This window comes from Ailuropoda melanoleuca, chromosome 2 (genome assembly GCF_002007445.2).
Source record: "Ailuropoda melanoleuca isolate Jingjing chromosome 2, ASM200744v2, whole genome shotgun sequence".
Classification (NCBI taxonomy): Eukaryota; Metazoa; Chordata; class Mammalia; order Carnivora; family Ursidae; genus Ailuropoda; species Ailuropoda melanoleuca.
In genome coordinates this window covers 142244130-142269526 of record NC_048219.1, presented here as the reverse complement: position 1 = coordinate 142269526, position 25397 = coordinate 142244130, and the positions used below count along the sequence as shown (strand labels likewise).

Below are 25397 nucleotides of genomic sequence, written 5' to 3'. Positions count from 1 at the left end.
AATAAATAAATAAAATCTTAAAAAAAAAAAAACCCAGACCCAAACCAAAGCAATTTCTACTTCTCAGGCTTATGAGGATGAAGTGAATTTATGTATGTAAAGCACTTGGAAGAGTGCATTCAACACATAGTAGCTATCATTACTAATCCCACTGATTAATCTTAGTGAGTGTAAGTGAGCAGATCACGCAGCTAAAAGACACCGAGTCAAACTGGAGTCAAACTGAGAGTCAAGCTCCTTCCTTACCCACAATACCATGTGCAGTATGCCATGGGACCACACAGGCTGACCACTTAAGCAAGACTGGGTGCAACCAGGAAAGGCTTCCTGCAAGAGGTGGCATCTGAGCCGAGCTTGGAAGAAGGGCCAGGAGTTTGCCAGAGAAAGGCATTGCAAGGAGAGGGAGCAGACTGTGTGAAGGCCTGGAGGCCTGAGCCAGTCTGGTGTGTTGAGAGTACAGAGGTATGGGTATGGGTGGAGGAGTGAGTAGGGCCAGAGCACAGATGAAGGCCACTTGAGGTGTTTGGACAGGATCCTGGAGGCCTTGCAGATTCTTTGTTTTCCATTTGGTGCTAGTTATATGTTTGTATGAAGGGTGGGAAAAAGTGAAAGAGGAACTTAAAAGTCTAGGTCACCTGTACTTACAATTTACTTACCGTTTCTCTTGAAATGACTTGCTCTTTTTACGTAAATTTATTTTTAAAAGAAACTTTATATCGTAACTGTAAATGGTAAGCTCACAGCGCCAGATGTGTTTCGGAATTCACATTTTTTTCTGATTTCGAAAGGTGGTATGGTGCATGTATGCAACGCTAGTTAACATCCCCAGAGGGCCAGAGAATGAATGAATATTTCTGCAGAGAAATGTATGAATATTTACACCAAGTAGGATAAAGACTATTTATAGCTTGCCTCAAATCAGCTTTGGCTCCAAACTTACAAAAAACCTTTCATTTTTTCAGAGCTTTTTGGAGTTTAGAATGCGGATGAGTAGTATCACTTGCTGAAAATAAAAGGTAACAGAAAATATATTATTGCACACGAAGCAATGTGATTAGAGTCCCACTCACCCTCCCGGCCGTGGCTTCGGAAGGGCTCTGGTTGAAAGGGAGATTCACCAGCAAGGTGTCACAGCCCCCATTGGCCAAGTTAACCGTGAGGAACAGTGCAGGGAGCACAGAAACTCCATGTGATATTCTCGCAACTTTTCTGTAAATCTAAAACAATTCTAACATTAGAAGTTTATTAAAAAAAGAAAAAAGAAGTTGACTAACACCAAACCAGACTTTCTCCTTGATGCTGAAAGAGAACAAAAAGCAAGCTCACTTTTCTCACGTGGTCATCCCATCTTCTAAGACCTCCTCCTCGAGCCACCTGGAGTCATCCCAGCGACTCTACCACCCTCAGGGCAGCTCTGGGCCTTGGGAAACCTGGGCTGGGTCTGGGCCAGGCCAGGCAGAGCTTTCTCTGAATGTAGGGACCAAAGGCTTGGGCTTTTTCTATGGACAGTGAGGTTTCATTAAAGGTGTTTAAGTGTTTTTGGGGGTGCCTTCATCCGGGTGTAGGGGTGAACAGTTTGCCAGGAGCGGAAGAAGTTGGGCAGGGGGAAGGAAATGTTGGTGGTCATGAAGGGACAGATGTGGCACAGATGTGGGTGGGTGAGGGTTCCAAGCGGCAGGAATCCGGGCCCACCGGAGGCGCGTGAGCCGGGCAGGAGTATGTGGGAGAGTGTGTTAGGGGCTGGCTAGGGCAGGCCCAAAGTCACCTTACCGAAAATGTCCTTCGTGGGGCTGGAACTCAGAGCTCAGAGCTCAGAGCCAGAGACACACATCACCGGGGCCCTGGAGCTAGAACTCTCCAGAAGAGAGAAAAGAACCCTCTGTTTCCCCAGCCCCACATGTCCCCACCCCCAGTCCTGCTGTGGTTTAAATTTCGGAGGAGAGGGAGACCAGTCTTCCTACAAATTGGCAAATAGGCAGAGGGGCCCTCATTCTGGGTGGAAAAGGAAGCTTGGTTCCTGGTTGTTAACTGTGAAGCCAGTGGAATGGAAAACTAATTTGCGAAGGACAGGGACCCTCCCTACAGGACCCAATGCCCAGGGCTGCCTAAGAGGAGGCTGTTCTATCCAAGGCAAAGGAACCAGTATAATAATGATAATAATAATAATAATAATAATAATAATAATAATAAATGCACAAAGAGACATCCCAGAGAAAGCAAAGAAATAGGGCAGTCTTCTCGAGAGTCTCCAGGCCGTTGCATGCAGAGGACACTCATCCTGCCCATGTGCCAAATTTTGCCCCCCAGTCTCTCTGCTCCCCACCAGCCCCTTGCCGAAGCCACCAACACCGGAGACCTTGTGCCAAGCCACTGCCGTTCTGGGGCTTAACCCAGTGGTTGGAAGCAGGAGAGAAACTGGTCTTCTTGGGCTGGTTTCTAAACCTGGATGCCTGCTGGTAGAGGCCAGCTTGGCCCTGGCCTGCGCATAAGGCCCGGGCCGCCAGGTGCGGTCCCCTGCCTCCCAAGGCTGGGAGGAGTGGCAGCCGGCTGCGGGCCTACCGGGGAAGCGGGTCAGCCTGACATCCCCAGCAGATGTCAGTCTGGGAACAGGAAGCAGCTTGTTTGGGGCTTCTAAAAATAAATAAATAAATAAATAATAACTACAACCACAAGAACGGTCTTTTATTCCAAAGTAAAAAAAATGCTTTAATGACTAGAGCATTTAGCACATCGGGGGTTTTCATTGTTTTCAATTATGTGCAATTCTGAAAGGAGCGCACAAATTCTGAGCCTGAATGGAGAATTGTGGGGCTGCGGATTTGTGCTGTTTTAAACATTTGCTTTACTACTTTAAGAAGAGAACTGTAAAATGGAAATAATGATATATTATTACAAGCAAATTACACTGTGGAGTAGCATTAATATTGCAGTTGAAACCTAGAATTTGAAATAAAGATGGAAATATTCATTTGTACATAGTTTTTGTTCTTAGAAAAATGATTTGGAATTAGGCGAGAAGCTTCCTTCTGCGTCTGCGTACCCAGCCAGGCTCAGCGCTCGGCCCCAGGTGCCGGCGGGGGCGGGGGCAGGGAACCCCCAGTTCTCGGGCGGGTGCTGGCACGGGGTGGGGGGCCCCCGTGCCTCCCCAGCTAGGTGGACAGTTGGTGCATTACAGAAATGTGTGATTTAGAAAGCAGAAATGGGGTGGTGGGTAGATCTAACAGTTTTATGTGCATGGGGACAGACCCTGGATGAGGAGACAGTGGTAGCAAGTGACAAATGAGCCTCACTCTTTGGGGGTCACCATCTCCCTTTGCGGAAGCAAGCCCTATTGCCAGACCTGGCACCCCATCTGCGCCTCTTCCTCCTCCTCCCTTTGTGGGAGGGGCTCAACAGGGAAAAATTTAGGGTACATAACTTCCTTTTATTTGTCAATTCAAGTGTTTTGTTTTGTTTTTATTAAAAAATAGGTTATTTTTCTCTGTACTGAGGAACCCTCTTCCCTCAAACGTTTTTAAAACCAATTTAATAGAGCGGAGCTCTGCTGTTTTCTGAACCAAGCATCGCGGCCTACTGTGCCCCGTTACTGGAGACCAGGACCCACATTGCTCCCATGGCTTCCCCAACCCATTTCCTGGTCCGGCCCTGTCCATTCTGCCAAACTCTCTTCCAGTCTTCCCTGCCTTTGCCCCTGAGGCCNGTTACTGGAGACCAGGACCCGCATTGCTCCCATGGCTTCCCCAACCCATTTCCTGGTCCGGCCCTGTCCATTCTGCCAAACTCTCTTCCAGTCTTCCCTGCCTTTGCCCCTGAGGCCCCTCAGGGCAGCTCACGTTCCTTCCTCATCCCCCATGGAGGCCGCTGGACCTCGCTGCCTTTGAGAATTCTTCTGGGGCAGCCCCTCACCCCACCCTACACTCTGTGCTTCTGCAACAGCCTTAGCAGGTATCTTTCAGCATCGACCGCAGTGCATCCCCCCCATTTGATTACCAGTTCCCTAGAGTAACTAAATTCATATTTGTATCCCTTGCCCAGTGCAGGGAATAACAATTAACGGTTATTGAATGAATGAATGAATGAATGAATGAATGAATGAATGAATAAACCATTTGGTGGTTTGGGAGGTGGGACTGTGAAGTATTATTTATTGAGCACATTACAATAACCCTGCAAGGTGGGCATGATCTCTTTTTTTACAGATGAGGTCAGAGGCCGTTAGTAATTTGCCTCAAGACACCAGCCAAGAAGGGACAGAGCAAGGATTATAGTTCAGGTCTGTCTGACTCCCCAGATCTCCCTTTACCCTACACGATGGGGTGACGACTGACTCAGAGAATCCACAGCATGTGCTGAGCACCGCAGAGAGAGCTTTACGGCCCTCATGGGTTTCTTAGGGTCTCCAGGATGGCCTAGCAAATACCAGGGGTCCTGATAACCAACCCCTACCTCCCACCTTCATCACCTCTTATTTGGAAAACTTTCAACCTCGAGAGAAGTTGAAAGAGTAAGACAATGAACACGAGTGTATCTTTCATATTTGTGAATACACATGTGCACTTATATTTGTATTTCTATGTTAGGGGCTTTGTCTCAGGAGCCATATGATGTCAGTCTGTACCATGTAGGTGATGTTATTATGTCTGATTACTTGGCGTGGTAGGCAGCCCCCAGGATGGCCCCAGTGGTCCCTCCCTCTGAATATTCACATCTGGTGTGTCCCCCTCCCCNGGGGCTTTGTCTCAGGAGCCATATGATGTCAGTCTGTACCATTGTAGGTGATGTTATTATGTCTGATTACTTGGCGTGGTAGGCAGCCCCCAGGATGGCCCCAGTGGTCCTTCCCTCAATATTCACATCTGGTGTGTCCCCCTCCCCTTGAGTGTGGGCTAGACTTAGTGACTCACTTCTCAAGACTGGAACATGGAGGGAGATAGAGAATGTCACTTCTGAAATTAGGTTATAAAAAGATGGTGGTTTTCATTTTGGGAGTTCTCTCTCTTTCTATTTGCATCACTTGTCCTGAGGGAAGCCAGCTGCTGTGCTATGAGGCGGCTGCGTGGAGAGGCGCACAGGAGTGATCTTGGATGGGACACTTCTGAGCCGCCAACAGCCACCTGAGTGAAATAATCCACTGTAACAACTTCTGCGAGTCAAGTTGCCCCCAATTTGGAACCCACAGCTTCCTGTCAGTCTTCGAGCACATGCTTACGTGCTGGCTCACTTTGTATTTTCCCTGTCCCAGCCCTGGAATCAGCCATCTCTCCAAGGTCTTTTAGTGGAGAATGGCATTCAGAAACCAAGGTTTGGCTGCTAGGTTTGCTCATTGCAACTGGAATGTCATTGCTTATAGCCCCTTTAAGTGGACAGAGCTAAAAAAATGTATTTAAAAAAAAATTTTTTTTAAAGATTTTATTTATTTATTTGACAGAGAGAGACAGCCAGAGAGAGGGGGAACACAAGCAGGGGGAGTGGGAGAGGAAGAAGCAGGCTCCCAGCAGAGGAGCCTGATGCGGGGCTCGATCCCAGAACGCTGGGATCACGCCCTGAGCTGAAGGCAGCCGCTTAACGACTAAGCCACCCAGGCGCCCCTAAAAAAATTTTTTTAAAGAAATTTCTTTCAATTCAAATCCAGCTCCGTAGGATTCTTCCTCTCCTTCTCATTCCATGTCTGTATCTCTCTTCTTCCCCAGTGAGAACCCTGATTCATGACCGCATTGATGTATTTGATCATTTAATCTGTCTTACATTGCACTCAAAATAGTTTCGGAATTACTACTGATATCATTTCCAAGAAGCCTTCTAAGAAAAAGTTCAAGACTTCTTTTTTTTAAAATTTTATTTATTTGACAGAGAAAGTGAGAGAGCACAAGCAGGAGGAACAGCAGAGGGAGAGGGAGAAACAGACTCCCCGCTGAGCAAGGAGTCCGATGCGGGTCTCNGAGAGCACAAGCAGGAGGAACAGCAGAGGGAGAGGGAGAAACAGACTCCCCGCTGAGCAAGGAGTCCGATGCCAGGACCCTGGGATCATGACCTGAGCTGAAGGCAGATGCTTAACCATCTGAGCCACCCAGGCACCCCCAAATTCAAGACTTCTTTGCAGTTCTATTTGTTCTTAGAATGACCCCACTAAATGTATACAGCACTGAAATGAAAACTGTGTGTGTGTGTGTGTGTGTGTGTGTGTGTGTGTGTGTTTCCATTATCAATTTGATATGCAGTCAGGTGTCTTTGTTTCTATTTGCATTTAGTTTTAGTTTTAGGATTTGTTTTCTCGAAATCTTTTAAAATTGAATTTATTTTTAAAGATTTTATTTTTTAAGTAATAATCTCTACACCCAACGTGGGGCTCAAACCCACCCCTGAGAACAAGAGTCGCACTGAGCCAGCCAGGCACCCCTGAATTTATCTTTTAATATACCAGACTTTCACAAGGTTTAAAAATCAAAACCGTATATAACAAAGTACACTCAGAAGTCTTACTCCCATCCTTGTTCCTTCTACTCTATTCCCACCTATCCACTGTAGACAATTTTTTATTAGTTTCTGGCTTATTCTTCCTGTGTTTCTTTTTCTTATACAAAAAGTAACATGATAGGGGTGCCTGGCTGGCTCGGGCAGTAAAGCATGCCACTCTTGGTCCCAGGATCATGAGTTTGAGCCCCACATTGGGTGTAGAGATTAAAAAAAAAAAGTAACATGCTATATGCCACTATTGAGCACCTTGATTTTTTTCACTTGATATATCTTAGAAATCACCACATATTAATTCATAGAAATATTCCTCAATCTTTTTTGGCTTTATGTTACTCCATTGCACGAATTCATCATAGCTTATTCAGTTAGCATCTTAATGGGTTGAGCATTTATGTTGTTTCTAATATTTTGTTATCATAAATAATGCCTTAGGAAAGAACCTTATAAAAATACTGTTTTATGTTTGTGGCAGTGTACTTTCAGGGTGAATTCCTGGAATTAGAATTGCTGGATCAAAGGGTGAATGCACACGTAGTCTTGCTAGATATTCCAAATTCCCTCCCTAGGGGTTGAACCAGTTTGCACCCCCGCCAATGATTATGAAAATTCCTTTTTCCTTACAGCCTAGGTAACAGAGTATATTACCAAACTTTTTGAATTTTTGACAATTTGATAAACACTAATATATCGATGTAGCTCTAATATGTGTTATATCGTTATGAGTGAAGCTGAGTATCTTTTCATATTTTTATTAAGAAAAAATTTTTCAAGTACACATCCTTCTTTATTTATTTATTTTCTTAAGTAATCTCTACGCAGACCCAATGTGGTCCTCAAACTTATGACCCCAAGATTGAGAGTCCCATGCTCTTCTGATATAGCCAGCCAGGTGCCCCCCATCTTTCATATTTTTAAGACCCATCTACATATGTTGTGTGTGTGTGTGTGTGTGTGTGTGTGTGTGAACTGTCTGTTTGTGCATATTGCCCAATTTTCTATCAAGTTTTGGCTTTTTTTTTTTCAATTCCAGTATAGTCAACATACAGTGTTATATTAGTTTCAGGCGTACAACGTAGTGATTCAGCACTTCTGTACATTACTCAGGGCTCATCATGATAAGTGTGTTCTTAATCCCATCACTTATTTCACCCATCACTCCCCCACCCCCATAACCATCAGTTTGTTCTCTATAGTGAAGAGTATGTTTTTGGGTTTGTCTCTTTTTTTTCTTTGTTCCTTCATTTCTTAAATTCCGCATTTAAGTGAGATCATATGGTATTTGTCTTTCTCTGACTGACTTATTTCACGTAGTATTATACCCTCTAGATGCATCCATGTTGTTGCAAGTGGCAAGATTTTATTCTTTTTTGTGGCCGAGTAATACTCTATTGTGTATACACACCACATCTTTATCCGTTCATCTGTTGATGGACACTTGGGCTACTTCCATAATTTGGCTAGTGTAGATAATGCTGCTAGAAATATCTGGGTGTATGTATCCCTTCAAATTAGTGTTTTTACATTCTTTGGGTAAATATCCAGTAGTAGAATTACTGGATCATAGGGTAGTTCTAGTTTTAATTTGTTGAGGAACCTCATACTATCTTCCACAGTGACTGTACCAGTTGGTATTCCCACCAGCTGTGCAAGAAGGTTCCTCTTTCTCTGCATCCTCACCAACATTTCTTGTTTCTTGTGTTTTTGATGTTAGCCATTTTGACAGGTGCGAGGTGGTATCTTATTGTGGTTTTGATTTGCATTTCCCTGATGGAAATGATGGATGATGTCGAGCATCTTTTCATGTGTCTGTTGGCCATCTGGACATCTTCTTTGAGAAATGTCTGTTTATGCCTTCTGCCCATTTTTTAATTGGAGTATTTATTTTTTTGGCATTGTGTTGTATAAATTTTGTATGTATTTTGGCTATAACACTTTATCAGATATGTCATTTGCAAATATCTTCTTGCATTCAGGTTTTCTTTCCTTTTACTTGAGAGAGAGTGAGAGCAAGATAGAGAGAGTACAGAGGGAGAGGGAGAAACAGACTCCCTGCTGAGCAGGGAGCCCGACTCAGGGCTCAATCCCAGGATCCTGAGATCATGACCTGAACTGAAAGCAGATGTTTAACCGATTGAGCCACCCAGGCACCCGAAGATTTTATTTTCAAGTTATCTCTACACCCAATGTGGGGCTCAAACTTACAACCCCAGGATTAAGGGTCACATGCTCCACTGACTGAGCCAGCCAGGCACCCCTGTCTTTTTGTTTTGTTGATTGTTTCCTTTGCTGTGCAGAAGCTTTTTATTTTCATATAGTTCCAATAATTTATTTTCTTATTCCCTTGCCTCAGGAGACATATCTAGAAAAATATTGCTATGGCTGAGTCAGAGAAATTACTGCCTGTGCTCTCTCCTGGGATTTTTATGGTTTCAGGCCTCATATTTAAGTATTTAATCCATTTTGAGTTGTGTGTGTGTGTGTGTGTGTGTGTGTGTGTGTGTGTGTTACGCTGTGAGAAAGTGGTCTCATTTCATTATTTTGCATGTGGCTATCTGGTTTTCCCAACACCATTTGTTGAAGAGACTGTCTTTTTCCCATTGCATATTCTTGCCTCCTTTGTCAAAGATTAATTGACCATATAACTGTGGATTTATTTCTGGGCTCTCTATTCAGTTCCATTGCTCTATGTGTCTATTTCTGTGCCAGTGCCATCCTGTTTGATTACTACTGCTTCGTAGTATAGCTTGATATCAGGGATGGTAATAGCTCCAGTTTTGTTCTTTTCCAAGATGGCTTTGGCTATTCAGGGTCTTTGTGGTTCCATACAAATTTTAGGATTTTTTGTTCTAGTTATGTGAAAAATGCTATTGGTATTTTGATATGGATTGCATTAAATGCATAGATTGCTTTGGGTAGTATGGACATTTTAACAATATCTGTTCTTCCAATCCATGAACATGAAATACCTTTCCATTTGCTTGTGTCGTCTTCAATTTCTTTCATCAATGTTTTATAGTTTTCAGGGTACAAGTCACTTCCTTAGTTAAGTTTTTTACTAGGTATTCTATTATTTTTGGTACAATTGTAAATGGGATTCTTTTCTTAATTTCTCTTTCTGCTACTTCATTATTAGTGTATAGAAATGCAACAGATTTCTGTATATTGATTTTGATTTTTGCAACCTTACTGAATTCATTTATCAGTTCTTACAGTCTTTTGGTGGAGTCTTTAGGGTTTCCCATATATAATATCATGTCATCAGCAAATAGTGAAAGTTTTATTTCCTCCTTATCAACTTGGATGCATTTTATTTCTTTTTCTTGTCTGATTGCTCTGGCTAGGACTTCCAGAACCATGTTGAATAAAAGTGTTAAGAATGGACATACTTGTCTTATTCCTGATCTTAAGGGAAAAAGCTCTCAGTTTTTCAGTATTGAGTATGATGCTAGCTGTGGGTTTTTCATATATGGCCTTTATTTTGGCCTCTTTTTCTTAATATTTAAATGTTCCTTATATTCCTCATATTACAGATTAGCCTGTATCTGTGATAAATGTTGCAAAACTTTTCTTTCACGTGCTACCATTTTTTCTTTTCTTTCTTTCATTCTTTCTTTCTTTTTTCTTTTTTTCTTTTCTTTTTTTTTTTTTTTTGCCATAGAACAGGGTTTTTAAAAATGCTGCTGAATTTACCAATATTTTCTTTTATTGTCTTTGGATATTTTATTTTTCGTTAGAAAGCCTTTATTTGGGAGTTGGGCTGGGCTTGGACTGGGTTCCCATGCATCTTGATGTCCTAAGTCTCTCCCTTTTGTGAGACAAAGTAGTGAGACTTCTTTTCCCTTCTGCCAGGGAGGTAATGGCGGGTTGTGAGTCAAGCCAGTCTGATTGGTTTTTTTCACCTGTTTCTCCTCCAAGAGGTCCCCATTGCCTCTCTTTGACCGAAGGAATCCTGGTTGGGGAGGGTTACAGACACTTAGCTCTCATCGGGGAGGATGAATGTCACATGATAGAGAACACTGCCCCATATCTTCTCTTTTCTATAGAAGCAGGTACCCACAGCTGCCCTTGGCTTGTATAGGGTTTGGGAAACATTCCCCACACCTACAGTGTAAATAAATCCACCTATTTTTCCTTCTAATACTTGTGTGGTTTCATTTTTTTACATTTACATTTCTGATCCATTTGGCATTTATCCTGGTGTATAGTAAGAGGTATGGGTCCAATTTTCTCATAGGCAAGGTGGCCCCATGGAGTGGGGGTGGGATGACGAGGGGAAAATAGTCCATGATCCTTCTAGTCGGAACCACTAGGTGGCACTCCTCTAGATTCATTTCTGTGGAACTGTAGGAGGAAATGCTTTAAATCTTCAGAAGAAAAAGGAAATGACTCGCTAGGTTTAATTGGCCAAGAGGAAGCCCCAGTGGGAAGTTCCCCTCCATCCACACAATTTTGACTTCTATAGTCAGGCTCCGTGCTTCTTTGCCCTTGATGGAAAATATCACTTCCTCCACATCACTGTTTCCTACCAGGAGGGCTTGTACTCACAGAGACTGCGTTTGTGGAGAGTGACTCCAGGCTCTGGGGTAAGGCTGTGGGGAAAGGAGTCAAAGAGAAGTCAAGATGGTCACTGCCGCGACCTGTTCTTCTTGGGAAGCCTGGACCTGGGAGTGACAAGACCACGGTTCCTGTCCCAAAGCTACAGCCAACTGACCCTGTTTCTATTCCTCAGTGTCCTCATCTGTAAAATGGTACAACAATGCTTTCCTTACCCATGTGCCAAGGATGTCAATGGGATAGAAGGATACAAGTAAAAATGTGCAGGGAAAGTAAAAAACACTGTGCAAGTAGTATGTTTTTATTATCATTACGGTTACATGTTATCATATGTGAGTATATCTCTATGGAAGCTACAGTGGTCATAAGAACTTGTATTTCTAGGGTAATTTGCTGTTGATAAGGTGATTTTTTTGTGTATCCTCTCTCTTGTGCAAGCAACACAGCCTTCGTGAGAAAATGGACTTGGTTAGCTTTAAAAGGGCTGCCAAAGTAGAGGCCATAGCAGGCGGTCTATGACAAGCTTTCCTCTCAGCCACCAAACCCCCAAAGTTGTGTGCAGAAGAATTATATATCTGTACGTTTTTCGCAGCTTGTATCAGGTTACCAAAGGAGTTCGTAGTTCAAAAGTGGTTAAGAATGACACCCGAAAAAAGGAGCCCAGCCGGGCCCAGGGCCTCCTCCCCAGTTGGCTTCTGTAAAGACTGAACTGGTTCTAGTCCCTCCCCACAGATGAGATTTATGGCTCCTGATCTCACTTCTTACCGTAGCTGGTCTGGAGAGAGAGAGAAGAGAGATGGGGGAAGGATCTAGAAGGGGTGTGGAGTGTGTAGAAAGCAAAGATGAAACTCCAAGGCGGTGGCCACTCAGCAAATAGGTCAGAAAACAATTTTGTGTTGTAAAACTCTTTGTCATGCCACAGTAGTCTTCTTTCTGTTCCTCAAATGTGCCAAAGCCGTTCCTACTTAGGGCCTTTTGCAGAGGCGATTTTGATTATCTAGAATGTTCTTGCCCTGGCTCTTCTTCTGACTGGCTCCTTCATATCAACTCCAGTGTCACTTCCTCAGAAAAGTCCTCTCTGATCACACAATTCCCCCAGCCCCCCAGCACGAATGACCACGGGAAATCATCTTTTTTATTTGCTTATGTGTTTGTCGTCTGCACTGCCCACCCACCGTCCGGGAGAGTGAAAGCACCTTTGGGCAGGAATAACATGTTATTGCCAGAGGCTACAACACTACCCGACACAAGGCAAGTACCCAACACATGCTCGCTGAGTGGCTACGTGTCATAAAAAAGGAACCGTGATCTTGTTAGAAAGTGCTGTGTCAGCATCTTGAATTCTTCTTTTTTCCTCAGGGCCAATGTCAAAGTCCTCAGGTCCCACGTGTGTGTTCTACTTCTGAGAAACGTCTCCCACCTTTCCTGTATCCCGCCCCCGCTCCCCGACGGCTGCTGCTCGGTTGCCTGGGTCCTATCAGCCCTGCACCTCTCGCCCTGCTGCCCAAGACTTTCCAGAAACACAGGTGTCCCTGCCCCAGCTCCGTACCCTCCTCCCTTGCTCCCATTCACCCCAACTCCTGGGACAACCAAGCCCTTAATGTGTCTTCCTGGCCTTTCTTGGGGCTGAATCAGTGCCCTCCCCACAGTAACTCCAAGCTTTGCTTTTGCAGCCCACAGATCTTGCCTCTCTCATGAGTGGAGCCCAGGCGAGGCAGAGCAGGCAGCTCCTTGGGAATCCCGGGAGAAGGCGGAAGTCTTCCCCTGAGGTGCATGGGGCTTCCGAAGGCAACGCGGGGGTGTGCCAGAGAGAGCTTACTGGGATGTCTCAGGAGAAGATCAAACCCCGCCCTCCCCCACCAAGGGCAGACCTGGGCCCTTCGACAGCTTCTGGGGGGCCCGTGGGCCAAGATGCTGGGGCTGGCTGCCACAAATCAGTGCAGCCCTTGGGAGGGCTGGAACGGAGCTGCACCCGGGTGGCTGTCCCTGCCCCTGTCCCTGTTGTGCAGAATGGATGGTGGTACAAGGGTAGCAGGCGGTTGTCGAGTAACTTCAGAGGCGAGGATGCAAACCCAGTGAGACAGAAGCTCTTGGCTTTGGTGTGGGAACAAATACTGACCGCAGTTGATGATGTGGCCCTTCTCTTTCCCCAGCTGTTGCCAGGTGCGGCGGGCAGGGGTTAGCAGGCTGCTGCCTGCTCCCCAGAAGAACCCCCGTTGGACTGAAGTGGGCAAACGTGACGCAGGCTGTTCAGGTAACGATGTTTAGAGACCTTTCTTATGAAAGACGTTCTATTTCCTGCGAGTTATTGCCATTAAGGATATCTATTTCTTAAACCCGACCTCTCAATTCATCTAGCCTCTAGAGATCATTTCATCTCATACCTTATGCTAGCTCAGCAGAAAAAAATGCTTTCCCCAAATGTGTCAATTCTATTTTTAAAAAGGTTCAGTGACCTATTTCTGTAATTCTCACAGACACTGAAAGAACATCAGAGTCTATTTAGGCTCAACTCTGTCACCAAAAATTTACCCCTGCCAGGTGTTGCCTACAGAGGCGCCCCCTTGCTGCGCAGGAAAGGAGGGTGGAGTCAGAGGGAGATCCCGAGAGCGAAAACGCACGCGCACGCGCACTTCTCCAGTTTTGAACAGTGGCCAGATGACGACCGTCCAACGTTAGCCAACAGGAGATTGCTTAATAATCAACTACTTCCCAAAGAACTTGAAAAGACAATTTACAAAAGAGGAACTCAGTTCATTGACTAAAACATGGAAAACAGGTTCGCTCCTCCAGTCATCACGAAAATGAAAATTATAACAGTGCCACTGTCCAAAACTAACCTAGTGCGAGAAGCCAGGATAGTGATTACCCTTCAGTGGGGGGAGAAGGGTCAAGGGGGCATGCCAATTGCTTCGGGGGTTGGTAATGTTCAGTTTCTTGATCTGGGTGCTGGTTACTTCGAAGTCTACTGTGTGAAAATTCGCTTATGATTTGTGTACTTCTCTGAGTGTATGGTAAGTCTCAACCAAAAGTTTACATAAGAAAACCAGCTCACTCTCTACCTATTAAGTTAGATCTATATCTGTATCTGTATCTATGTATCTATCTAGCCAGTGCAGCTGAAGTCATCATGAAGCTGGAATTTTCACAAACTGTAGTGGAAGTGTACATTAATACAGCCCTCTTTGGGGAGCAATTTGGCAAAATGAATTTAAAAATCTCAGAAGTGTTTGTGTTTGTGAACTGCATACTTCCACTGCTGAGACTCAATCTTAAGAAATAATCCTAAATGTCAAAAAAGGTTTATGTGCATATATGCATTGCAATGTCATTTATAATAACAAAAAATTTATAAATAGTAAAACATTGAAAGCAATCTAAATGTCCAACTACAGGGCAACAGTTAGGTGAACTTTGATCCATGTGATGACATTTTATCACTGATTATAGTACACTAAAGTGAGCAATGACAGAAGGAAACAGAATGTAGTAAGTAGGGAAAGCAGGATATGAAATTGTAGGCACAATTACAACTATGTTTAGGGGGAAAAAAGGAACACCTTTTTGCAGAGAAAATCACAAGAAGATAAAAAAAAGTGATCAATATTTATGTTTGGGTAACAAGACTGTAGGCAATATATTTTAATTTACTTTCCCATGTTTTCCAAATTTTGTTTAATGAGTCTGTATTACTTCTGTCGAGGAAGTAATGTTTAAAGAGTAAGCCATGGGCCTTCTACTCAGTCTCAGGGGTGCTGCCCCCTGCTCCTCCCAGGCCCCCTACACTCCTGCCTAATGTCACCATCCCAGGCAGAATGAAGCATTGAAAATGGTCACTTCTGGGTGGGGAACATATTGAAGTCAACTGTGCTCTTCATTCTAGCTGATGCACGCTTGGTTCTGATGGCCCAGGAAAATTCCTTAAGCTCATTACCAGGGCTACAAATGTGCCAAGGTCCTACCAAACCACTTGAAATCTGGGGGTGTCGGTGGGGGGAACTATTGGCTCAAAAATTAGAAGTGTAAAATTAAAATTCACACATTTTTATTGTAGTAACTATAAAATGTAAATTATATCAGCTCCTTTAATTTTTAACATTTGATTCCATAAAAATTTCATTAAATCTGAGAGCAATTTGTAGGTTAAATTTTTGTTATATTCAAGATTTTCTGACTCCTCATGACCTTTGAGAGAAATAATAGTTAATATATGTTAAATTGCTTTTTAGTAGCAATTTACTTTAAAAAGAATACAAAATTATGAGAGATCTCTCAGAAACAGCAATATAATTGTGTCTCCTGTGGGATAGGCTGGGTTTCAGGCCTGTTTCCAGGTAGGGTAGGGTTTCCACAAGTGAGCGTGCCTGCGGCCAAGCCTTCTTCATTTCTTCCCTCAGGTAATAGCGACTATTAAGAGGCCTCCCATTCCACCCAAGCCCTGCTTCAAAATGAAAATGTATTCACGTCTGTTCCTGGTAAACATCTCACATGGGCGCCCCAAGCCCTCCTAAGAGAAGTCTGGGCTGACCGCCAGGCCAGGTAAGCCCCTCCCCTGCCCTCTCCCCTAAGTCCCCTGCTTTCTTTCCTCAAACCACTTTCCTCTTCAGAGGGTCCTTATGTGCCTCCACCGATTGCCCTGGGAGTCACCTGAGAGCCGGGACTACTCTGTAAAGATCTTTCTTAACCTCCTGACTACTCCCGGAGATGAGGAGGAAATGCATGAATGATATGAAGGGGGATGGGTGGGAAGACAGATAGGGCTCAGGAGGAGGAGGGGTGGGGGTAGAACTCCAGGACAGGTGAGGCGGCTTTGGACCTCTGGGTAGGCAGAGGCACCCAGCACACATGGAGCTACCAGTCTGGAGTGCAGGGGAGGGGCTGGGATAGAGAAACCAAGTGGTGGTCACCAATATAAATGGGGTGGGGTAGGGCGGAAGCCAGTGCTGTGGCTGTGAGGAGCCCACTTCAGAAAGGTGGGTAGAGAGGGGCGCCTGGGTGGCTCAGTGGGTTAAGCGGCTGCCTTCGGCTCAGGTTATGATCCCAGCATCCTGGAATCGAGTTCCTTGTCATGGGATCCAGCCCTGCATTGGGCTCCCTGCTCAGTGGGGAGTCTGCTTCTCCCTCTGCCTGCCGTTCCCCCTGCTCTACTCTCTCTCTCTCTGTCAAATAAATAAATAAGGTCTTTTTTCTTTCTTTTTTTAAGACAGCGAGAGAGGGAACACAAGCATGGGGGACGGGAGAGGGAGAAGCAGGCTTCCCACTGAGTAGGGAGGCCGTTGCGGGACTCTGTCCCAGGACCCTGAGATCATGAGCTGAGCAGAAGGCAGATGCTTAATGACTGAGCCACCCAGGCGCCCCAATAAAAAAAATTAAAAAGAAATAAAGTGTGGGCAGAGAGAGCGCGCTGGGGGGAACCCCACCCTTGTGGGCCTGGCAGAAGAGATAAAGACAGCAGGGGCTGTGAAGTTCTCGGGGTTCCAGCAGAAAGAGGAAGAAAGCTCTACCAGGAGGCATGAGACCCCCGGAGGCCCGCCGTGCAACAGTGAGCGCTTGCCACTGTCGACTATGGCCAGGCCAAGAATTAGCCCGAAGTGAGTGGCAGAACAATGTTAAGATAAGCCCCATTTTACAGATGAGCACAGGTTGGCTGAGGAACTTGCCCAAGAACCCATAGGAAGGAAGTGCAGGCGTGGAGACGTGGCTCCAGATTCCACCCCAGCGCTGGGTGGCCTCCAAGCATGACTGAGGCTGGAAGAGCGTCCCAAGGAGCTGGTTACTAGAAAGCCTCGGGGGCTGTGAGCGTGAGGAGGGCCATCGCCAAGCAGCTGGAGAATTGCAGAGTCCTGGAAAGGGGAAGAAAGGAGACAGGGAGGGACTGTTTCATGAAGCAAAGGGGTGTCTGCAATTTCACAAGTGTATTTGTTATTTTTCTCATATCAAGAAGCAATTGCCAGTTAATATTTTTATCATTTTAATGTCTAAACAATTACCCTAGCTGCTTCCAGGAGGTGCACGGGGCTTGAGGCTGAGAGCTGTTCCTGCTGCCACCAACATGGACAGTTTGTACCAAGTCTTGTCTTGGCCTCGATTGTCCCGACCTGAGGCTGAGAAGTCACCCGGGGTGCCGGGTGATGATTGTGTAGGCGCTGGAGGTGGGGTCTGGTTTCCTCATCAGGGGAGGGACACTGATGATGTGGTTGCCCAACTTCCAAGTGTCGGCTCTGTGTCTGATGAATGTGGCTGTCAGAGGCCAGCAGCTTTCGTGGCCTACAGAGTAAATGGACAAGATATTGAAGGATTTGCATCCAGCTTCCTGTTTACAGTGGGAAGTTGGGAGCTTCTGTTTCATAAGCCTGGACCAAGCAATGCACCCAACGTTCCAAAATGCAGTAGATTTCTTCTGTTCATTGGACTCATCTGTGTCCGGTTGGTTTCTTTCATGGCTAGGCCGTTCGTGACTATGAACCTGCCAGGCTGTCTGTCTGAGGGGTTCGCGTGCCTTTTGGGAAGAAATCAGTGGCTGTGGATTTGCTCCTGATCGTGAAGTTTTAAAGGCTGTACCCATCCTCGCATATAAAATGTTGAAAAAGACGGAAAGGCGCAGAAAAAGAAGCATCTCTGAAAGAAAGAAAGCATATCATAGCGTGGCCTAGATGTCTTGGGAAGGAAGAGACAAGCTTGTCACTGTTTTTTCCTGCCGACCCATACTGACAAACCAACAATTTGACAGGCATTTACTTCTTAGTTTCTCATTTCTTAAAATAGATTACATTTCTACAACTGTAATAATGAAAAAAGTTTTTATTTTTTTTACAATGCCCTTTTTTCTCCTTTTTGGAGAACACATTTATGATTTTCAGGAATTAATGTAAAATCAGGAAGCAAGATGTCGTAAGCTGAGATGGTGTTTAACCTATGTGCTGTTTTGCCTTTAAACAGAGTGGGGACAGTACATTATTGCAGACATGTATGTAAGATGGTTTCCTGAACAATAAGGTGTAGGAAAGGAGTAGAAGTAAATAATTTTTCTCATTAAAAAATATTACCAATGAACATAGCAATAAAAACCTAAGCGCTTCTCCATTACTCACTTATTTTCTTCCTTAATGCGGACAGCCGCTACCAAACACTGGAGGCCTTTCTGGTCCTTAGTCAACATTGTGGATGTTCTTGTATTTTCTTCGTTCACAGATGCTTTTCCGGTGCTATGCTGTGCGTAGAGCCCTCTGGAAAAATGAGGAGGAAGGAGACTAGGACAGTTCTGCCTGGAGGCCTTTGCTCTAGATATTCCCTTTGTTTTGAACCCTCTAGGGGCACCTGGGTGGCTCAGTCAGTTCAGCGTCTGACTCTTGATTTCAGCCCAGGTCATGATCTCAGGGTGATGGGATTAAGCCCCCCGTCGGGCTCTGCTTTCAGCGCAGAGTCTGCTTGAGATCCTCTCCCTCTGCCCCTTCCCCCGCTGGCTCTCTCTCTAATAAATAAAATAAATAAAATAAAGTAAATCTTAAAAAAAAAAAGAAGAACTCTCTTCCCTCTGGTATCTTGGCTAACTTCCTTGCTTCCCTCAAGTCTCTCACCATCTCAGTGACACATGCCCTGACCATCCTGTAATACTGCAGCCAGCCTCCTACCCCCAAACTGCAGGAGCCCCTCATCTCCCCTACCCTGCTCTATTTTGTTCTTTTCTTTTTCCATAGCAACTGTCACCACTAAGTAATACTTTGATGCGTTGTCTTTCAAGTTTCCCGCACATTCCCCCTCACTACTACAGTGCAAGCTCCTTGGAGGCAGGCGCCTTTATGTCTTGTTCTCTGACCTAATGCAGGCGTCGGGAGCCAGCCATTCTGGGAGAGGGAGCAGCAGAAGCTCCAGTAATATTTTTGGAATAAAAACAGGCGCTATCTCAGTGGGCTGTGACTCCTTCATAAAACAGGAAGGGCTGGGGCGCCTGGGTGGCACAGCGGTTAAGCGTCTGCCTTCGGCTCAGGGCGTGATCCCGGCATTATGGGATCGAGCCCCACGTCAGGCTCCTCTGCTGTGAGCCTGCTTCTTCCTCTCCCACTCCCCCTGCTTGTGTTCCCTCTCTCGCTGGCTGTCTCTATCTCTGTCAAATAAATAAATAAAATCTTAAAAAAACAAACAAACAAACAAAAAAAAAACAGGAAGGGCTATAGCCAACGTTTGGAAGATGGGCAGCTTTTCCATAGGAGAGAGAAACAAGAAAGACATCCCACATAGGGGAGTGACAAGCAAATGCTAGAAGGTAGGAGAAAGTTGTCATTTGGGAGGCCCTGAGTAGACAATTTGGTGGTGCCAGGATGTATGCCATTGAAAGCTGGAATAAAGGGTGTGGATTTTCTTTCATAGGCAATGGGAGGGAAGAGAAGAGGTATTTATGGAAGGGTTTTGAGCAGGGAAAGGACTTGATGCAAGTGATTTTTTTCTGAATTTATTTATTTATTTTTAGTAATCTCTACACCCAAAATGTGGCTTGAACTCGTGGCTTTGAAATCAGGAGTCATAGGCTTCTCCGACTGAGCCAACCTGGCGCCCCCAAAGTGATAGTTCAGAAAGATTAATCTGGAGCTGGGGTGACTTTTGGGTGGGAGTGGTCCCCTTTGGGATGTTTTCCTCAATCCCCTCCCCTTGCCTTTCCCTCCTCATGAGCATTCTGGGGATTTACTGTGCCTCCTTTTGCACGGTACTCTCCACTCCAGGTTAAACGAGAATCTGACTCTGAAGGTGTGTAGCACTTCTTAGATTTGGAGGGAGGAGCCTTTGGCTCTGCCCACTCTCCTTTCTCCAGGTGAAGTCAGGGGAGGCAGTCTCCGTGGCATCTGGTTAGTAATGGCATGTGGCACTTAGAATGCTTCCTTCTGCTTCTCCATCTTCGATTTTGTATCATGGTACCTAAAAGGGATGAATGAATGCTTGAGGTTTCCCTAAGCAACACTGAAATCCCAAAGGAGTGAAGGTGGGGAGGCCTTTGCCCAGTATATCAAGAACAGGGACACATTTAGAACTGGGGCCTTATTGCAAGTCAAACTCCGAGTGATGTAATCAGCCCATTAGCGCAGGCCCGTGAAAACTGGCTTTTCTGCCATCTCTACACACACACACACACACACACACACACACACACGTGTGTGTGCACACTCTCACATACACACATTCATTGGGCCCTGGAAAGATCAAGGCCAACTGCAAAGTACCCATTCCCCAAGACTCCTAATTTATATTGGGAACTAGCTATAAAGCTCCCCCTGGTCCCCAATCTTCCCTTGCAATGATAAAGAGCATGTCACATCACACTAAATGTGACACTTAATCAAAACCCATCTTCTTTAACAAACCCTTAACCTCCAACACATGACAGTCACCAAGGCCAAGGGACGAGACAGGGAGCCGACTCAGGTGGCACATGCTTTGATTAAGAGGATACAGATTTCCTTTTATTTCACTTTCATCAGAGTTGTAAAATTCGAATCTATCTCCTTTTTGATTTGACAACAGCACATTTCAGTAGAGGTTGACACCAAAAAAAGATCAGGACTTGTTCTCTCTTCGACCGGGAGTAGACGATAATTTCTCTGAACCCCCTTCAGTAATGACCGTCAGAGCTTCTGATCTTCCCATAAGCAAGTTTTGCAGGGGACATGGTTAAACTGAAGCACAAACCCGCCTGGCATCTGGTTCCTTTCTTAAGTGGTATCTAAATAGCCTTAATCTCTAGGCCCTGGAAAAGACCTCCCCATTTCTGCCTCCTTTCTTGGGTCTTTTTTTCTCAGACTTAAATCCTCCAGTGAATTCTTTCGCCAGATTTCTGGGGCAGGAAATCGACTTTGCTGCCACACAGTACTTGAAAAACTTCTGGGGCTCCAGCAATTGTCCCTTTCTATAGCATGAGCCATGGCTTTTTCTCATGACCTGGGAGGGATTTTGTTTTAAACTCATTTATTCACTAGCTAGAGCCCAAAAGGACAAATGTATTTCTACCTGTTCAATCTACATTTATTGAATCTCAATTATGGATCATGGAGGCATGATAAGAGAAAAAGATGTACTTCTGCTTTCAAGAAACTTGGAGTAAGATGTGACAATGGCATACACAGCAGAATGGGACAAGCGGCTACAAGGCTTCCAAAGCACAGGCAGTACATGAATCCAGAAAGCATTAGGCACCTACTGTGTGCTGGACCCTGTCCTCGGCACTGAGATACAGCTTTGTACATGATGGACAACGTTCCTGCCTGCAAGGCACTTCTGTTCTAGCAGGGGCTGGGCAACATTTTCAACTTTTGTATATTCAGCTTTTGAACAACCCATACTTTGCACTTCATATGTTGACCTTCTCCAATCATCTTCTGTAGGCTGAGTTTGAACTTGGACGCGCCTGCTGACGAGTGAAATGTAGCTGTTGCGTGCCGTCACAACCGGGGGCTCCCGCTCAGTTTGTGCGGTGGTAGTGCCCTTATTATTTACCAAAAAGGAGTAGAAATTTAGACAAATGAAAGTATGTGCTATTGGTAAGACTTGTAGTTCTCATTGAATTATAACAGAGACAAAGATGGAAACCACTAGGAAAGAAAAATGCAAAATTAGAGAACCTATTTAAATGTAGAAATATCAAATATTGAGTCTAATGAAGTATAAATAGGAATTTTAAAATTTATTTTTGGTTTCCATGAGAGCAGTCTTACTTATAAAATATGTTGGCAACAGCTTGGGCAGGTCTTCAGCAACAGCACTACCTCTACACATGAGGCCTTTCTTTCTACTCCAACGGACTGGGTGCTGTGGTCAGTACTGAGAAAAGACAGGCATGACCACCAACAAGACTAAAAGACAACCTACAGAATGAGAGAAGATATTTGCAAATGTTATATGCAATACAGGGTTAGTATCCAAAATATATAAAGAACTTATACAACTCAACCCCAAAAAAAACACATAATTGAAATTGAAAATGGGCAAAAGATGTGAACAGACATTTCTCCAAAGAAGACAGACAGATGGCCAACAGACACATGAAAAGATGCTCAACATCACCCATCATCAGGGAAATGCAAACCAAAACTACAGTGAGATACCACCCCACACCTTCAACACCAACAGTGCAAGAGGGTTCCTTTTTCTCCACATCCTCACCAACATTTCTTGTTTCTTATGTTTTTGATTTTAGCACTGTTGGTGGAAATGCAAACTGGTGCAGCCACTGTGGAAAACCATATGGAGGTTCCTCAACAAATTAAAAATAGAACTACCCTATGATTCAGTAATCACATCCTGGGTATTTACCCAAAGAATACAAAAACACTAGTTTGAGGGGATGCACGAACCTGGATGTTTCTCACTATTATTTACAACAGCCAAATTATGGAAGCAGCCCAAGTATCCATCAATAAATGAATGGATAAAGAAGCTATGGCATATATACACAATGGACTATTACTCAGCCACAAAAAAGAATGAAATCTGCCATTTGCAATAACATGGATGGATTTAGAGAGTAAAATGCTAAGCCAAATATGCCAGTTAGAGAAAGACAAATACCATATGATTTTACTCATATGTGGAATTAAAGAAACAAAACAAATGAACAAAGGGGAAAAAAGTAGACAAACCAAAAAACAGACTCTTAAGTATGGAGAACAAACTGGTGGTTGCCAGAGGAGAGCCGGTTGGGGGTTGAGTGAAACAGGTGATGGGGATTAAGAGTATACTTACTGTGATGAGCACTGAGTAATATGTGGAATTGTTGAATCACTATATTGTACCCCAGAACACTGCACATTAAGTATACAGGAATAAAAAGAAAAACAAAAACAAAAACAAGAAGAAAGGAGAGGAGAGGAAAGGAGAAGAAAGAAAAGAAAAGAAAAGAAAAGAAAAGAAAAGAAAAGAAAAAAGAAAAGAAAGAAAAGAAAAATCAAAGGAAAGAAAAGAAATCAAAGGGAAAAAAAGAAGAAAAGAAAGGACAGGCATGGCCTGGCACCAGGAAAGGGACCTTACCTTTTACTCAAGGACAGAAAGAAAAGAAGAATATCCAGAATATTTCAAAGTAGAAGGGGAAAAAAATGGTCTTCTAGAAAAAGCCTATGTTTCAGCCAGAAAGAGGAGATAAGTAACACATCAAAGAATCTTCTCCTTCCCAAGACCAGGTTAAGGCTAAAGATTATGGACGATCCTAGACTGAGAACACAGAAGTTGGTGCCAAGGGTCAGAGCAGGAAAAGAGTAAGTGTTGGGTCTGCTTTGACTTTTCTTAGGGGCCTTTTCCGCGGCCCCTCAAAGGCAGTCTTCATCTTCGCAAGGGGCCTGGCAAAGCATCACCCCGATCCGTGTCTGTGCGTGAGTGGGTGCAGGATGACCCCAGCGCACAGACTGGACGGGGTGGAACGCTGGAGGGTGAGGGCAGCGAGAGTGATCGGGCGCTGTAGCAGCAAGCGCTCGACCCAGTAGTTACTCAGTGGCCTGCGGCCTGTGTCCTACACTCCCCCTGTAGGCCCCGGAACCGCTTGTGAAGCACGGCAGCACACACAGGACGCAACCACGGGCCCAAAAGCCAGTGAGAGCTGGGGCGCAGAAGGCTGCCCTTGTCCTGGGAGAGGAGCTCCTTCCCCCTTCTGGCCAGGGCGGTGCTACAGCACGTGGTCAGAGCTCCTCTGGATTAGCTTCGACCATCCCTCTCACCTCCCTTTTGCACCCAAGAGCTAACCCCTCCCAACCATCAGGACAGTTGAGAACCTCATGACAGAATTCAGTCACCATTGAGGTGAGTCAACAGGTGTGTTCAGTTCTCCTCTGAGCTTTGGTGATAAAATTGTCTGCACTTTAAGCTTTCTATTATAAATTTTTTTCAACATATATACATAAAAGTAGTGCGAATAGTATAGAGTCCCATGCACCCATCATCTAGATTTAAGCATTAACATCTTACCTTATGCTATAGTCTGAATGCTTATGCCCTCCCCCACCCCGCCAGTTCATAGTTGAAACCTAACCCTGAACATGATATTAGGAGGTGGGACCTTTGGGAGGTGATTAAGTCATAAGGGTGGGGCCCTTGTAAATGGATTAGTGCCCTTATAAAAGAGATCCGAGAGAGCTCCCTCGAGCCTTCTGACACCAGAGGTCACAGTGAGAAGACACCACCTATGAACCGGGAGGCAGACTCCCATTAGACACCAGATAGACCCACACCTTGATCTTGTACTTCCGGCCTCCAGAACTGCAAGAAATAGATTTTGCTGTTTACACCCAGACTACAGCATTCTGTTTTAGGAGCCCAAGTGGACTAAGACACCCTATTTGCTTCATCAGGTTATTTTTCTTCAGTATTTTAAAATAAATCGCAGACATCATATTTCACCCCCAAATATTTCAGTAGATACTTTTTGAAAGATGAGGGTGTTGTCTTATATAACCACAACACCAGTATCACACATATCAAAATTAACGATAAATTCTTAAATATTTTCTGATACCCGGTCCAAATTCAAATTTCCTTGATCTATCCCAAGATGTCTCCTTACAGTTGGTTCATTTGAATCGGGATCCAAACAAGGTCCACACATTGCATCTGGCTGTTATGTCTTTAGTTGCTTTAATCGAGAGAATCACCTTGAAGGATTCACCAATGGGTTGTTCTCACCCACCCCTCTGTCCTGGGCTTCAGCAATCTCTCCAAGCGTCCCCTGAGGGCCCTCGCTAGCAGTCCAGGCAACCAGACCAGAGCTACCAGGGTCTGGAGAAAGCAGCCTTGGAATGCAACCAGAAACACGGAGTTTCAAAATTTCAGCTATTATGCATGACACTTGGAAAAACGTACAATGAAATTTCTGTCCCCTGGCTCCAGACAAGATACAGCTTCTTCTTGGAGGAGGGAGAGAGAAGAGGACCGCAGGATAGAAGCAGAACTGAGAGGGAGAGCACTCCATGCATCACGGGCCCAGGCAAAGGGGTTCTATCCTCAGCTCGTGCCGAGGAGCTGGCCAGACGGCCTCCTCTGGGTCCTCTGCTGAGCACCACCCTCGATAGTCTCCTTTTGTTTGTTCGGTGGGAGGGACGCCCACCTCTTCCAGGAGAATCTTGCAGCCAAAGGTCCACAGTGCAGGGATGCTCCCTGCATGGGGAGTGGGGCCCTGGCTACCCTAGAGGGTGGGTGGTGCTGGGAAGGGAGCCCCTCCCACGCCCACCGTCACCTCAGCAGGCCAGCACCGTGTTGAGGTCATCCACGCAGCGGAGTCTGGTAACACACACCCTCTCCTGGGTCTTTGTAGGGCTGCCTGGTCCATGGCATACTTGCGTGCTCCCTCTGAGAGTTCAGCTGTATGCTACGTTGATTTCTTCCAAATCTGAAACTTTGAT

General features: G+C 45.0%; 1 protein-coding gene across 1 annotated transcript in view; it reads left to right on the top strand.

The window, feature by feature from the left end:
- LOC117795957 overlaps positions 1-18114 on the top strand; it is a 21664-nt gene extending 3550 nt beyond the window's left edge. Inside the window, exons 2-7 of the mRNA XM_034642287.1 lie at positions 3533-3945; positions 10886-11222; positions 12388-12554; positions 13182-13282; positions 15426-15567; positions 17476-18114. Of these exons, the coding sequence (XP_034498178.1) occupies positions 3533-3945; positions 10886-11222; positions 12388-12554; positions 13182-13282; positions 15426-15442 (1035 nt within the window). The 3' untranslated portion in view covers positions 15443-15567; positions 17476-18114. The remainder of the gene's footprint in view (positions 1-3532; positions 3946-10885; positions 11223-12387; positions 12555-13181; positions 13283-15425; positions 15568-17475) is intronic.
- Positions 18115-25397: the final 7283 nt, after the last annotated feature.